Raw genomic sequence first — 15,011 nt, 5'->3', positions numbered from 1 at the left:
ATCAGTGCTATAGAGCTGTCAGCCGCTGACATGATAAGGAATAACACCGGATGACTAATGTCTCCTCCAACATCAACCCCTTTAATTACAAGCCTCCTCTTTGCGGGAGAGAGACAGAAGAAGCAGAAACCCCAATTTCATGCACTTGTGCCTGAATAATGTCTCCATGCTGCTTTTTCCAGATGGCGACCTTCTCACTGGAGGCACTAATGATGTGGGCATATTTAGGGAAAAACCAATAACGGAGTCTTTAACCTTCAACAACCAAAAGCGTGTTGTACAAAATGTTCCTTGGGATACATTAGAAAATATCAATTACATTGCTCACTGAGGTGTAATCAGCTGTAATAATCAAAATTAATTTTTAAAAATAATTAAACAGACCCCAGGGCAAATAGTCGATGCTCTTATCCTATGACATCACGGCGCGCATATGTACCTGAGAAGCTGTGCCTTCTGTTAGCGGCAAAGGCGCCTCGCGGAGATGAGTGGCGGGTGCGGGGTCTGAAGGCTGGTGGGCTTCATGTCAGCCAAAGGAAGGGGGGAGCAGCCTGCTACTACTGCCTGGTTCTCTAAGAGCCTACTCGTATGTAAGGCTTCGTGCCCGGCCCGGAATGAGCCACCTGAAAAGAACCCGGCTAAGCAAGGGTCTGATTTCAAAAACTGATTTTGAAACTGACTTGTCGTGGGGTGGGAGTTGACTGTAGCAGTGGAGATGCTAGTCGGGACGGCCCACGTCCACACTGGAGCTGTCTGGGACCCACACCTGCCTCTGGCTCCGGCTCCTGGCTCCAGCTTCCTGCTAAGGCAGACCCTGGGAGGCAGGGGTCATGGCTCAAGTGGTTGGGCTCCTGCCACCCCCGTGGGAGACCTGGATGGAGTTCCCAGCTCACAGTTCTGGTGCCAGCCCAGCACCGGAGGGCATTTGGGGAGTGAACCACTGGATAGGAACTTCCTCTCTCTCTCTCTCTCTCTCTCTCTCTCTTTCGCTTGAGAAGGAGATTCTAAAATAAATACACAAATATTTTTTAAAAAGAAAGAAATTCAATAGCAAATACAAACTAATTTTTAAGATAATAATAATAATTTATCTTTTGGAACCTTCAAAAGATAATTCATGCCCCGAGGAAGGACAAATGAGATCAGGTTGAAGAGAAAGTAGGGTCCGAGGAGGAGGCAGAGCCCGGGGTGAGGGACTCTGTGGCAGCCACAAAAGCTGGGCTGTGCTTATCTCTCTGAGATTCCAAGTGTCTGGGTCCAAGAGAAAAACATCCTTGCTCGCCACATCTCTGCAGTCGTGCATTGCCGTCCACGCTCGGGGCCAAAGCTCGGGGCCCAGCAGTGCTGGGCTGGCACCCCAGCCTCCCCAGGGGCTCTGGGCGTGCCTGTCTGTCTCAGTCCAGCCGCACCCACCAGTGCTGCCCGGGAACACCCCAGCTCACTCAGGCTTTGGCGCCACTGCCCCGGTGTCTTCTCTGCCTGGCCACTCTCCGCGGCATCACGAGGCACCTGCTCTTCCTGAATCCTCTCCGCGGCCCCCACGCCCCTTGCCAGAGACAGCCTGGCTGATTTTCTTCGCCTGAGCATCCCAGCCCCTCGCCTGCACCCTCTCCCCTAGTCCTGCTCTGTTTCCTCCTTGCGACCAGTACCTCCACCATGAACAAACTCATTTCTCAGCTTGCTAAGTGTCTTTGCCCCCACAGCCTTGTTCTCTGCCACAAGCCCATGACTACAGCAGGGGACGGGGTACACACTCAACAAAAACTTGTTGAACAGATGAGACCTCCACTGATTGGGAAGACATTGGGTTCAGCAACCTGCCTTCGCCAAGGCTGGGGTGGGCTTGGATAGTCTCCCTTGCAGACCTCTCAGTGGCAGAAGCACTTGGCACAGCTACATGTCCCCAGACATGTAGTCAACCCAAGCGTCTCTCGCACAAGCTGTGTCTCCACTGATCTCCCAGGACTCTCAGGCAGCCAGGCTGTGCCAACGATGGGGAGGAGGGAGCCAGGGGCTGGAAAAGAGGCAGCACCCATGGCTGCAGGAGCTCCCACAGCAAGAATGAATGACTGTGACACCCAGCACCCTCATCAGCCCTTCCCGAGCTCCCCAGCCAGGCTGACCTGAGCCCTGGGCCAGGAGTACCAGTGTCAGGGAGCAGACAAGGGAAGAAGTGGACCGCTCCCGCCATCGATGGCATTGGTCATTGGGTACAAAGCAGGAGGTCAGTCTGTGCCGTCACCTGTGGGAGTGTCCCCCCGGGGAGAGAGCACTACAGGGGAAGGTGGGATCTTCTGCTTCGAAAGCACCACAAGGCCCCCATCAGCTCTGCTGTAAGCGGCTGTAGGTCCAAGACCAGGGCCCTGAGAGGCTCTGTGCGTCGCCCAGGGTCCTGCCCGGCAGTGCAGGGATGGGACGCTGCCTTCACTCTGACGGTGAACGGCTGCCAAGCCTCGCAATTGTTTTAGCTTTGGTTTCCACATCTAGGTAACAGGGCTGGGGGCAGACGTTTGGCCTGGTGGTTAAGATGCCCGTGTCCCCTGTCAGGTACCTGGTTTTCAATTTACACAGCTCTGCCTCCTAACTTTACCTTCCTCCTGATACAGTTCTTGGGAGCAGTGGTGGCCCAATTAATTAGGATCCTGCCACCTATGTGGGAGACCAGAATTGAGTTCCTGGCTCCTGGCTCTCTGGCCTGGCCCAGGCCTGACTGTTATAGCCAGCCATTTGGGGAGTGAACCAGAGGATGGAAGATCTCTCTCTCTCTCTCTCTCTCTCTCTCTCTCTCTCTGAGTGTGTGTGCCTAAGTATGCATGTACGCTTCTCAGACTTAAAAAATGTGTACAATTAACGACATTTCTAGTGAGACCACTCTAATACACCTGGTACAAAACATGGGTGAGTTACTCACTCATTCATTCTTTCAATCAGTGAGTCTGTCAACAAACCTAACTGTGCAATGTCTTCACCAGGCCGACACACTGAGGGTACACTGAATGGGCTGTGGGCTGTGCCCTCTGTTGCAGCCATAGAGACCCAGCCACCCAAGCCCAGCTCTCTTCTGAACTCCCCTCTGGTTTGAGCTCTCTCTCCATAAGCCCGGAAGCCTGGGCTCCTGAGGTTGGAAGGCAGACAGGTTCCTCTGCCACGGTAGCCCTGAGCTTTCCTCCTCTCCCCAGCACCCGGTGGTGGTGGCGGCGCCTCCCCGTCAACCTCTGACCCCGGCAGACAGTGGATTAGGTGGGCTTTGAGGCCTTCCTCGTTTTCCAAAGTCGCACAAAGTGCAAGATGCCGGGCAGCATCCTCACCCCCGCCCCAAGGAGCCCCTTGTATGGTTATACTTGTCCCATTGTAGAAAGAGGGTGATCAAGACTCCTGCAAGTTGAGCCCATTTCCCAAGGCCGCGTCCAGTAAGGTCCCACGTCTGCCTGAAGATGTCCAGGTCCCCAACACTGGAATCGTGGCTCACTGTGTTTTCCACCAGGAGCCTCGGCAACATGCCTGGTCCCACGTGCTCCTGCAGGACCCTGCCCTGCCCCCATAGGGAGGGGCAGTCCACGTCCCTGCCCTTGAACTCTACAGAACTTATGCCTATCTCAGCCACAGTGACACTGCCTGGCTCCAGAGGCTAGGTCACAACAGGTGATGCAACCACTGCCTGATTCTCTCTCTCTCTCTCTCTCTCTCTCTCTCTCTCCACATCGGCCCTGCCACCATATTATAAGGAAGCCCAGTGCACGTGCAGAGTCCCTGTGTCCAAGTTCCAGCCAACAGCACCAGCGGAGGCCTCAGACCAAAGCCAGCAGCAACCACCAGCCATGACAGCAACGGAGCTTCCGATGACCCCAGCTGAGGCACCAGACACGGAGGAGCAGAGACACCCACCCCCCGACTGGGCTCCAAATTCCTTACAACAGCAACTGGCGTCACGAAAGGTCATTGCAGGGACCACTGAGTGTTAGGACGACGTGTGGCACGGCTTTGGAGAAATGGATCAGAAAACCCCCAACGTCTTACCCCACCCAGCCACGAGGTCCCACCACTGCATCCACTGGAAATGGAGCAAGCTTATTCTTCCTCCCTCAGCACCTGCTGAGCAGAGGGACCGCACCCTCCGAGTACACCCGACTCCAAAGAAGAGGAGGGAAAATCGCACAGCACCCAGGGGAGTCCGTATTCGCTGACGTCAAAGCCAGCCCAAGACCTGGCTCTCCTACATGAGCTTCAACTGGGGGGGGCCACACGCACACCCTTAAATATGCAGAGGAACATGGAACGACACCCAGAGACAGACAGACAGGAGACACGACTCTGGGGGTGTGAAGCGAACGCCTGGGGCTTCTCTAAGGAAAACGCATTCGGGCTCACCTCTGCCTTGCACTCCGGGTCCTTGGTCTGCCGCCCCGGCACCAGCCTCATGGCCGAAGACAGGCTCCCACTCCACTGAGCAACTTTGCTCGGATGTGCGGCGTGCGAGCGGCTGGCCAGCAACTTCTTCTCAGACGCTGGGGGCAGAAGGAAGGGCTGTCAGGAGAAAGTTGTCTGGAGAGCACCCTGTGTCTCTATACCTGCCATCGCCAAGGGAAGCGGCCTGGACCCCAAGCTGACAGTGCCACCTTCCGACCCTCATGTGGCTCGGGGACTTGCTGGGTGCTTTGTGGGTGGCCAGGCTGGGCTTACACCCCTGGCTCGGTGGCTTGTGACTGCCAGTGAGGTCATGGATGAGTTGGTTTCTCATCCTGTAAAATGAGGATAACTACACCTACACTTACTGAGATGTCATTAAGATTCAATGAGCAGGTGTTTAAAGGATCTGGCAGGTGGAGAGTGCTAAAAATACATGGTTTGGGGGTCAGCGCTGTGGCGTAGCAGGTAGAGCCGCCACCTGCAGTGCTGGCATCCCATACGGGTGCCAGTTCGAGTCCCAGCTGCTTCACTTCCAATCCAGCTCTCTGCTATGGCCTGGGAAAGCAGTGGATGATGGCCCAAGTGCTTGTGCCCCTGCACCCACATGGGAGACCTGGAAGAAGCTCCTGACTCCTGGCTTTAGATCAGCACAGCCCTGGCTGTGGTGGGCCATCTGTGGAGTGAACCAGCAGATGGAAAACCTCTCTCTCTCTCTCGTTCTGCCCCTACCTCTCTATAACATTGCCTTTCAAATAAATAAATAAATCTTTAAAAAAAACTTTTTTTGGCAGAGAATACCATACGTAGGCTTTAAGGTCCATCTGATCCCTAGATTATACTACCTGTGCAAGCAATTAAAAGATACATTCATTTTGATACCAAACAATTTTGAAACCCATGCAGTTTTCTCACAACCCATGTCTTCCGTGAACATGCTGGTGACCCCTCATGGGCGTAGAATTCAAAATTTGGGCCATCAAAACAGAATCATCTTTTAATTCCATTTCCCATGAATGCCTGGACCCTCTGATGTCCTACATTGCCACGCTTCTAGGCGAAATGAAATCTCACATTGTGACTCCAAATTGTACACCTGCAAAGCAGCCTTGCAAAGTGCAGGAATTAAGAGCAAATGTGTATCGTCCGTGAGCTTTGGGAAGCCTCCTTGTTCGTATACATGTACTGCTGTGGTTGGAATGTGATGCCCCAAAGTCACATTGCAACTTAATCCTCACTGTGGTTTGCATTAAGAAGTGGGATCTTGGGGCTGGCACTGTGGCGTAGTAGGCTCAGTCTTTGCCTACAGCACTGGCATCCCATGTGGGCACTGGTTTCTGTCCTGGCTGCTCCTCTTCCAATCCAGCTCCCTGCTAATGGCCTGGGAAAGCAGTGGAAGATGGCCCACGTGCTTGGGCCCCTGCACCCATGTGGGAGACCCGGAAGAAGCTCCTGGCTCCTGGCTTTGGCCTGGGAAGTGACCCAGTGGTTGGAAGACCTCTCTCTCTGCCTCTCCCTCTCCCTCTCTCTAACTCTACCTCTTCAAATAAATAAATAAAGAAGTGGGGTCTCCTGGGAGGTGAGTAAGCCAGAAGCACTCCACCCGTGAATGGATCAGTGTCTTACAAAAGTGCTGGGGGGAACTGAATTTAGTGCCTTTTTGCCATCCACCTTGGAAGGAGAGAACGTCCTCCCTCCCCTCCCCCACCCAGAGGACACAACAACAATGCATCATCTTGGAAGCCGGCAGAGCCATCGCCAGACACCACGTCTGCTGGCATCTTATCTTGGGGATTTCTCAGGCTCCAGAACTGTGAGCAAAGGAATTTCTGCAATTTATAGATGGGCCAGCCTCTGGTGTTTTGCGATGGCAGTACGAATGAACGGAGACACACAGGTAGACATATACCTGTCGGGAATACTCTGAAAGCCAACCAGATAAACGCTCTGTCGCATCGGACAGTGCGGAACAGTATACATGGAAACAGCTGAGGAACTTCAAACCAGCGCCTGAGCCATAATGGGAGGGCGATGACCTCCTTGGGAACAAATCAAGATCTGTTCCTGTAGCCGCACTGAGCAAGAGGAGCAGAAAGCCACAGAAACGTTGATAGCACGCCAGGGGCCTTGGGGTCGGGAGGATGAAGACTTCCACAGCGTATTAGCACCCACGGGATCAGTGAGCGTGCAGGCTCCCAAGGTCAAGTCAGAGTTTTGGCACATGGAGCCCTCGCCCTAAGAAATTACTAGGATCTACTTGTGTGGTTGGCACCTCCGCCCCCACCTCCGGCACCCAAGGTGCAATGCAGCCCTCAGTCATCATGAGGACAGACACATGTCTCAGGGCTGTCAACCCCACCTGCAGGGAACGACACATGGGGTCCCTGTGGAAGTCTGGCTCCACGAGACCCAGGAGTCCTGTCCCCCCCTCCCCCCCCCCCGGAGCTGAGCGGACAGAGACCTAAGTGATGCTGCCAGGCTTTCAGCATCGTCTCCTCCCAGAGTGGGGTGACCTCTTCCATCTTCACTTCGCTCTCGCTGGGCTTCACAGACAGATCAATCTTGAAGGTATCCTCCAGCGCCTGCCGCCTCTGCGCCACGAGCTGCTGCCAGAGCGTCCACACTGTCCTCTGGATGCTTTGCTGGACTGGCAGAGAGAGAGAGAGAGCGCGCGCGCATGGCACCATCAGGACGATGGCCTGAGGACTCTTGGAGGGGACGCGCCGTGGCTGCTTTTCCCTGCACCCTTCTCATTTAATGCTACGAACATCAGCCCAGTGTTGCAAGCTCCAGTCACGGGACTGATGACAATGCGACCAATGTCCATGCAAGCTGACCTTTCCCCACGGCCAACTGCCCACCACCAAGTCCCACCTGGCCTGGAAATCATGACTGATGGGCTCAGGGAGCCCCTTTTCCCGACCTCTCAATTCTACTGGGTAACAGAGTAGCCTAGTGGAAGCCCCCCCGACACATCTCCTTCCAGCCTGTCCTTCCATGGAAACTATCCACCAAACTCCAGACTGCAGCCAGGGACTTGGGACCCTTTCGTACACCTTGCTTTCCATCTCACTGCCCAGGGCTTGTTCACACATGGACCACAGACCCAGCAAAACCAACTCTGCCTGCCGCAGCCCACGTGGATAATCTTGCAAACTGTGTTCAAGGGTCTCCGCTCTGGTATCAGCCCCCAGAGCTGCCCAGTCCAGTTCCCCAGCACGAACATCCCTGCTGCCATCAACACTGTGTCAGGATCAACTTCAACAGCATCACAAGCTTGTTCCCGAGCACTGGCTTCGGGCACGTCTCTGATCAGCACCCAGAAGCCCTTGCACCTACAGTCTTGTGACAGGAAGTCACAAAGTGAGCAACATGGTCTGGAAACCAAGGTGGCAGGTGGAGGGCCACAGTAGTTCTGCTTCCTCGATCAAGAGAAAGCACAACCTCTCAGACACACGGGACTGCCCGAGAGAGGTAGGGATATAATATTTTTGGTTACAAATTGCTGATTGCTTTAACTTGATCTGAGATTACGAACTGCAAGAATAAACTCCAGGGAAATGTAGAGCTAAACCACAATGAGATCTCCTTCCCCCGGCAGATATGGCTAAAATCCAAAAGACAGGGAGCAGTAATGCTGGTGAGGATGTGGAGAAAGGGGAACGCTTACCCACTGCTGGTGGGAACGTAAGTCAGTACAGCCACTGTGCAAAACAGTGTGGAGGTTTCTTTAAAAACTAGAAGAAGACGGGCCATAGGATCCAGCAAGCCCACTGCTGGGCACATCCCCAAAAGCCATGAACGTGGTGTATCCAAGAGATATCATGTTCTGCAGTGCTGCTCACAACAGCCAAAATATGGAATCAACCAAGGCGCCCCTCACCAGAGGAACAGATTAAAAAAGTGGTATATGTACGCAATGGAATGTGATTCAGCTATAAGAAAAATGGAATTCTATCATTTGCATCTAAATGGATGCAACTGGAAGACACCATACGGAGTGAAATAAACCAGACACAGAAAAACAAATACTGCATGTTTTCCTTTATATGTGGGAGACAACATTTTTTAAACAAGGGGAAAAAATCAAAAACAAAAAAAAGTAAAAGAAAGAAATGCGTGGGGGGGTGTCAGTATTGCTGTAAGTATAGTTTTGTAAAACTTTGTTTTATACTTTTGTCTAACCGAGGGTTAAGAATGCTATAGTACTGTAGTTTTAATGATCTAGGATTACTTTAAAATTTACTGTATATGGGTGAAATGATCATTTTTCCATTCAATTACTGTTTATAGCAGTTTTCTATATATCCACTAAACTAGGGTCTTTTCGCTTTCCACTTCTTAAACCTCCTATTCGGTAAAGAATTAAGATTTTTTTACTATAATTTAATTTTAAGCTGTTATCTCAAAGGCCAATAAAGGGAAAAAAGAAAGGGAGGCGGAGGAGAGTGGGAGGGAGAGAAGGAGAGGAAGAGAGGAAGGGCATATTACTATATTCTTAGAATTGTATCTACAAACTACATTGAACCTGTTAAAAACTAGGAAAAAATAAAAATCTTTTAAAAAAGAATAGATTTCGAAATTCTTATAGAAAGTAATGATTGGGCCAGAGCTATGGCAGGCATAGTAGGGCACAGGTTCGGGTCCCGCCTGCTCCTCTTCCAATCCAGCTCCCTGCTAATGCACCTGGGGAAGCAGCAGAAGATGGCCCAAGTGCTTGGGCACCTGCACCCATGTGGGAGACCCAGCGGAAGCTTCTGGCTCCTGGCTTCTGGTTGTCCCAGCTCCGGCTACTCCGGCCATTTGGGGAGTAAACCAGTGGTTGGAAGACGTCTCTCTCTCTCTATCTGTAACTCTGCCTCTCAAATAAATAAATAAATAAACTTTAAAAAAAAAAAAAAAAAAGAAAGGAGTCTGTTTGTCTCCTTCCCATTTCCTGAGGAACAGCAGTGAGAGACAGTTGGATAATGGTATGTGCTAGGTGGGATGGCACACAGGTTTTAACTTATGGTGAGTGCCCAGGGTTTCAGTAAGTGTGCCAAGCTCCATCCAGCCACCTATCTGTCTACCCACCCACCCACCGATCCATCCACCCACCCACCCATCTATCCACCCATCCATCCACCCACCCACCCATCTATCCACCCATCCATTCACCCACTCACCCATCTACCCACCCACCCATCTATCCACCCATCCATCCACCCACTCACCCAGCTATCCACCCATCCAACCACTCATCCATCCATCCATCCACCCATCCACCCACCCACCCACCCAGCTATCCACCCACCCATCTCTAGTCACCATCTATCCACCCACTCATCCACTCATCCATCCATACTCCGTTTCCAATGTACAAAAATTGCTCCACTGTGATTTCCTACCATATTAACTTGCAGCACTCCTACATTGTTCTGGGATTTCCTAGGTCTTTTCCCAGCCTTTGAAACTTTCCTTAACAGCATTTCCTTCTTATCTTGGGAAGAGTAAACTCAATAATGCAACCTGAGCAGGTACCACTTTTCATCACCACCATCCCCCAAACAAACAACAAATTAAATGTACCATCACTGAAACTTGGGAAGTCTTCTCTTTTTCCTTTCACTTCTTCACTTGGAGAAAGGAAGACTTGATGATAAGGAGTCATTCTTGGCTTGGGTTCCAGTCCAAATCCTTCTGGATAACTAGTAGACAAGAGACTTTTCACTGTACCTCCAGTTTCTGTGGGGCCATTCCATGATTCTGTATTACAGATAACCACCCTCCAGACTCAACTGCATAACATTATGAAAAAATTCTCCCCATCATATTAAAGCTTTACAACCACCTTGGGATACTGGAGCCCATTTTGCTACACAAAGAGAGCTGAGGTGGGTCCGTCATTTCAAGGAAACAAACCAATTGGCATTTTGGACCTTGCTTCACTAGACAGGGCCTAACTCTTAAAATACAGAAGAGAAAAGAAAATCTCCCCAAATTTAATCATACATGGAAAATGAGTCGTTTTTATCTCAAATGAAAAGGCAGGTCCTCCCCTGGGCCTCCCTGGAGTTCCGACACATTAACTCCAGTGTCACTGAAGTTCAGTGGGCAACTCTGCAGGATTAAGGGGATGTTTTTTTCCTGTGGTTAAGCTTGTAATTTGTATGGAATAAATACGATCAAGACAAAAGACGTATCAAAGGATAACATCCCATCAGCCTCTCTTCTCCACTCATCTCAACTCAGTTCATTCGAGATAACACTGACAGGCAGCAAGCTGCACGGGACACAGGCTAAACAGCTCTACGCCAAAACCCAAAGTCCAAAAATGCTCCAAATTCCAACACTTTCTGAGCACTGACATGACGTCATAAGTGGAATATTCCACACCTGATCTCATGGGACGAGTCACAGTCAAAACACAGACACAATAAAAGCATCATATAAAATCACCTTCAAGCTATAAGGTAGATATGAAGCAAAATGAATTTCATTTTTAAGCCTGGGTCCTATATCTCATTATGCATATGCAAATATTCCTGTATCAGAAAATATGAGAAACCTGCAACATTTCTGACCCTGAGTGTTTTGGACAAGTATGCTTAGTCTGTATACTCATTCTACCTTGCAGAAGCAGGGAATGAACAGACACAGGGAGATACCGCCTTTTCCAAAACTAGGACCACCAGACACAAAGATTTTCATTTAAATCGCCTTCTATCATTGTTACATACCATATTGTGTATTTCTGTTCTGCAAATTAATTCTGGCTTGCACAACACAATATTGTAACATATGAGAGTACTTGCAAAACAGTGGAAATATAGTTTAAAATGTGTTTATTTTGGTGCAAAAATAATTTTGAAGTCCATACAAAGATTTTAAATAATACGCATTTCTCATGAATTTTTTAGATCTCTCATATGCCCAGATTTCAAAATCTTTAGCACCAAGGTAAACTCACCCATTAAAAATTTCTGGACTTTTCCAACACTTTTTGAAGTACTATTGCATTTTTTCATTGTAGTAATGCATTTATCAACTTTGTGTTTCTGAAATCTGACTGCATCAGAAAAAAGTGGATACATTTAACGTCGGCATTTTCTGCCTCAAAAATTAAATCAATGAAATATCTCGCAACCTTAGAATTGTGGGAATTGGGTACATTATTATTTCATGATGATTCTGGCTGCTCAGGCACCTGGAGAGGCTTGGGAATGGATATCATTCAACACGGCACATAATGTCAGTGACCAGACAAGCAGAAGGAGCACCTCATTTGTATCAACCCTACTCAGCATCCTTCTAACTACTTCTGCTCCACACGGAGAACACCGGCCAGCCTGGAGACACACAGGCACTCTCACCTTCTTGCGTGGAGCAGCACAAGGCAGTGCATGAGACACAGGAGGAAGCTGGCGTTGGAGTTGTAGGTGGCAAAGACAATGTCCCAGTGTTCCTGCAGAAAGCTCAGGATGCTGAGCAGGTCCAAGCACTCGGACAGGGACTGCTGGGGCTTGGACAGGCAGTACAGAATGACCTTATTCAGACTGCTGTACAAGGCGCTGATGACCGTGTCCCTCTGAGAAGGGGCGTTCTCGATGACCTGTGCCGTAAGAAGCAGACGGACACACACACAGCTGTGGACTTCCTGCACGCTTAGATACTGACCCGGGTTGCAAAAAAAAAAAAAAAAAAGTACAATCAAAAAAAGTGATGTGGTCTGAAATTCAGGCTCCGTCCACCTGTGAGCTTTTTTTAAAAAGGGGGGATAAAGAGGTTTATTTGTTTGTTTGAATGGCAGAGTTACAGAGACAGAACGAGAGAGAGAGAGAAGGGTGGGGTGGTGTTCACTACTGGTTCACACCCCAAATGGCTGCAATGTCCAGACAGAAGACAGGAGCCTGGAATCTCACCCATGTCTCCCCTGTGGGTGGTACGGGCTTGAGCACTTGGCCATCTTCCACTGCCTTCCCAGATGGTGGAAGGGAGCTGATTGGAAGTGGAGCAACTGGGACAAGAACCGGTGCTCCTATGGGATGCCAGTGCAGTGACTTCAATGGCTGTGCCTCTGAGCTCTAAGTGAATAATCGATACAGGCAATGCAGATTTTGAGTGATCACTCACATAAAAAATCATTAGATGTTCACCCCCAGCAAATATTGAAAACTGAAGTTGAGGACCAGTGAGCGGTGACATGCTAGGACCGTGGTGGACATTCTGCAGATAAGAACACGCTGTTGGCCGGCTCTGCGGCTCACTAGGCTAATCCTCCGCCTTGCGGCGCCGGCACACTGGGTTCTAGTCCCGGTCGGGGCACCAGATTCTGTCCCGGTTGCCCCTCTTCCAGGCTAGCTCTCTGCTGTGGCCAGGGAGTGCAGTGGAGGATGGCCCAAGTACTTGGGCCCTGCATCCCATGGGAGACCAGGAGAAGCACCTGGCTCCTGCCATTGGATCAGCGTGGTGCACTGGCCGCAGCACACCGGCCGCGGCGGCCATTGGAGGGTGAACCAACAGCAAAGGAAGACCTTTTTCTCTGTCTCTCTCTCACTGTCCACTCTGCCTGTCAAAAAAAAAAAAAAAAAAAGAACACGCTGTTTGTGTTATCAAGTTTAAAATCAAGGGTCACAACAGAAACAAACACCGTGTATACAATATTCCAGGTGTTGTGCTGGGCATTCTTCACCTAGATTTGCATCCATTGCCTCATATAATCGTCGCAGCAACACCATAAGGCAGAGACACCCAGACCACCCCACTTCGGGGCTAAGGGGCCAAGGTTCGGGAGGACTGGGTAATCTGCAGTGGGTCAGCCCACATGGACTGGAGACAGCGTCCAGCAGATTGTAGTCCAGGAGAAACTCAGAAGGAGAGGCACCAGGGCCTCATTTGAGGCCTTAACGTTGATGGGGCCACGCATCCATCTGTCTGGCTGCAGGGAAGAGACCATGGAGCACATATTTCATGCTAAGTTTCTTTTTTTTTGCTCTGTTGGGAAGGCCCATTGTGACTTGCGGTTGGGTCCCTTAGAGCGTCACCAGCAATGCAGACATTTCCTGCTAAGGACGCTCAGCTTTGTCAGCCTGTTTGGGGGTCTTCTCCTCTCCTCCGATGAGTGACACCTGTCAGACTGTGATGACGCATTGTGGGAGTCACAGGCAGGGAGCAGGAGAGGAGGAAGGTGGGGTGACAGGGACTGGGAAGCCTGGGGCCTGGCACCCCATGACAGCACACCATCCATCCCCAGTGGGCCCAGCTCTGGAGTTAGCTCTGAGTATCTGCGTTGAGCACAGGTAGCTCGGGGCTTCTTTGCATTCTCAACAGGACAGAGGCTAGTTCTCCCATCTTGGAGTCTTTTCTAAAGAGGCCTCTGATAGTGTTCTTTCCAGGCTGGTCTGCACCTGTGCAGTACCACACCCACCAACACCCTGGGAACTATGTTGAGGCCCAGTGTGGGGTCTGCGGGGGGACAGACGGGTGCCGTTTTGCCAGGTGGGAGGAGGAAGAAGGATGGTGCCCTTGGTTCTTCTGCAAGGGGTATGCTTGGGGCTGCTTGCTGGGGCTGCTGGAGGCGGATTCCACTTAGTGATTGAAAGATCTCTCCACCACTCACAGGTGGATATACCCATGGGTAGGACACAGTGAGCTCTCATCAGGAAAGATCCCTAGAATGCCATGGGTGTCTTTCTGCTCTAGAATGTTGAGGTTGCATGGTTCTGTGTGTGTGTGCCCACTGGGTGCGTGGGCCAGAATACAAAGTTGAAAGACTGTCTTGACTTCCGGGAGACAGCTATGGCAGATGGAGGGGGGTACCAAGGAAGAAAAAAGCAACAGGCCTTTGGGACACAACCACCCTGGTGACTCTGTCGCCCAGAGTAAAGCCACAATCACAAGGAAAGTTGAAAAGGGAGGATGTAGGGTCTGGGAGCGTACAGAGCTCAGGTTCAAGTGCAGAGGGTGAGGCTCCCAGTCACTGGGCTGGACCTTGGGTAGCCTGGGGGAGAGCCCTGTGGGCCACAAACAGCCGCCAGCTGTTCCCTGGGCCGCCGTGCCTCCGGGCTCCCCTGTCCATCGCACAGTCTGCGTCAGGGAAGGGACCCATGGACGCCGGCCGAGAGCAATGTGGAATGGAGGCTCAGCTGGGCAGCAGGAGGCCCCTTACCAGCATGATGTGCTCGATGATGAAGACAAGGATGTGTCTGGGGTCGGCCGAGAACATCCCAGCGTACAGCTTCTCCACCAGCTTCTGGGTGAAGCAGGAGACACTTGCGAGTGAAGGAGCCGCGGCAGCTTCTGCGTTTGGCTGAGGCTCTTTGCTGCCTGGGGTGGGGTGGGGAGACAGACCAATTTCACAGTCTAAATGGACCTCTGTCCCCCACGGCCCCCAAGCCCCTAACCAACCACATGTACTTATCAATGGAGCCTTGTACTTAGTAGGTGCCCAATGAACGGGTAATTCGTCAAATTAACCCTGAATCAACCAGGTGCTGAGAAAGCAAGAGGAGGCATTTCTTCCATGTGTGTGGGATGGGGATGAGGGAGAATTTAAGGTCTCGAGGTGAACAGAACAGTGTGGGGGTGACTCAAGTTCTGGCTGTCACATTGGGCAGAGGATAAAGCCT

General features: G+C 51.0%; 1 protein-coding gene across 6 annotated transcripts in view; it reads right to left on the bottom strand.

Moving 5' to 3' along the window:
* Positions 1-15,011, bottom strand: part of WDFY4 (WDFY family member 4) — a 269,215-nt gene that overhangs the window by 119,820 nt on the left and 134,384 nt on the right. For 4 of the 6 annotated variants that reach the window (XM_089314169.1, XM_089314167.1, XM_089314168.1 and 1 more), the window contains 5 exons: positions 14,552-14,709; positions 11,757-12,055; positions 9,973-10,091; positions 6,866-7,051; positions 4,369-4,505 (listed from right to left, as the gene is read on the bottom strand). In XM_089314169.1, the coding sequence (XP_089170295.1) occupies positions 4,369-4,505; positions 6,866-7,051; positions 9,973-10,091; positions 11,757-12,055; positions 14,552-14,709 (899 nt within the window). The remainder of the gene's footprint in view (positions 1-4,368; positions 4,506-6,865; positions 7,052-9,972; positions 10,092-11,756; positions 12,056-14,551; positions 14,710-15,011) is intronic. The other 2 variants (XR_016221811.1, XM_051837550.3) reach the window with 2 other exon arrangements.

This window comes from Oryctolagus cuniculus, chromosome 15 (assembly GCF_051225735.1).
Source record: "Oryctolagus cuniculus isolate XC-2025 breed Fujian yellow rabbit chromosome 15, ASM5122573v1, whole genome shotgun sequence".
NCBI classification, from domain to species: Eukaryota; Metazoa; Chordata; class Mammalia; order Lagomorpha; family Leporidae; genus Oryctolagus; species Oryctolagus cuniculus.
This window is presented reverse-complemented; position numbering and strand designations above follow the sequence as displayed.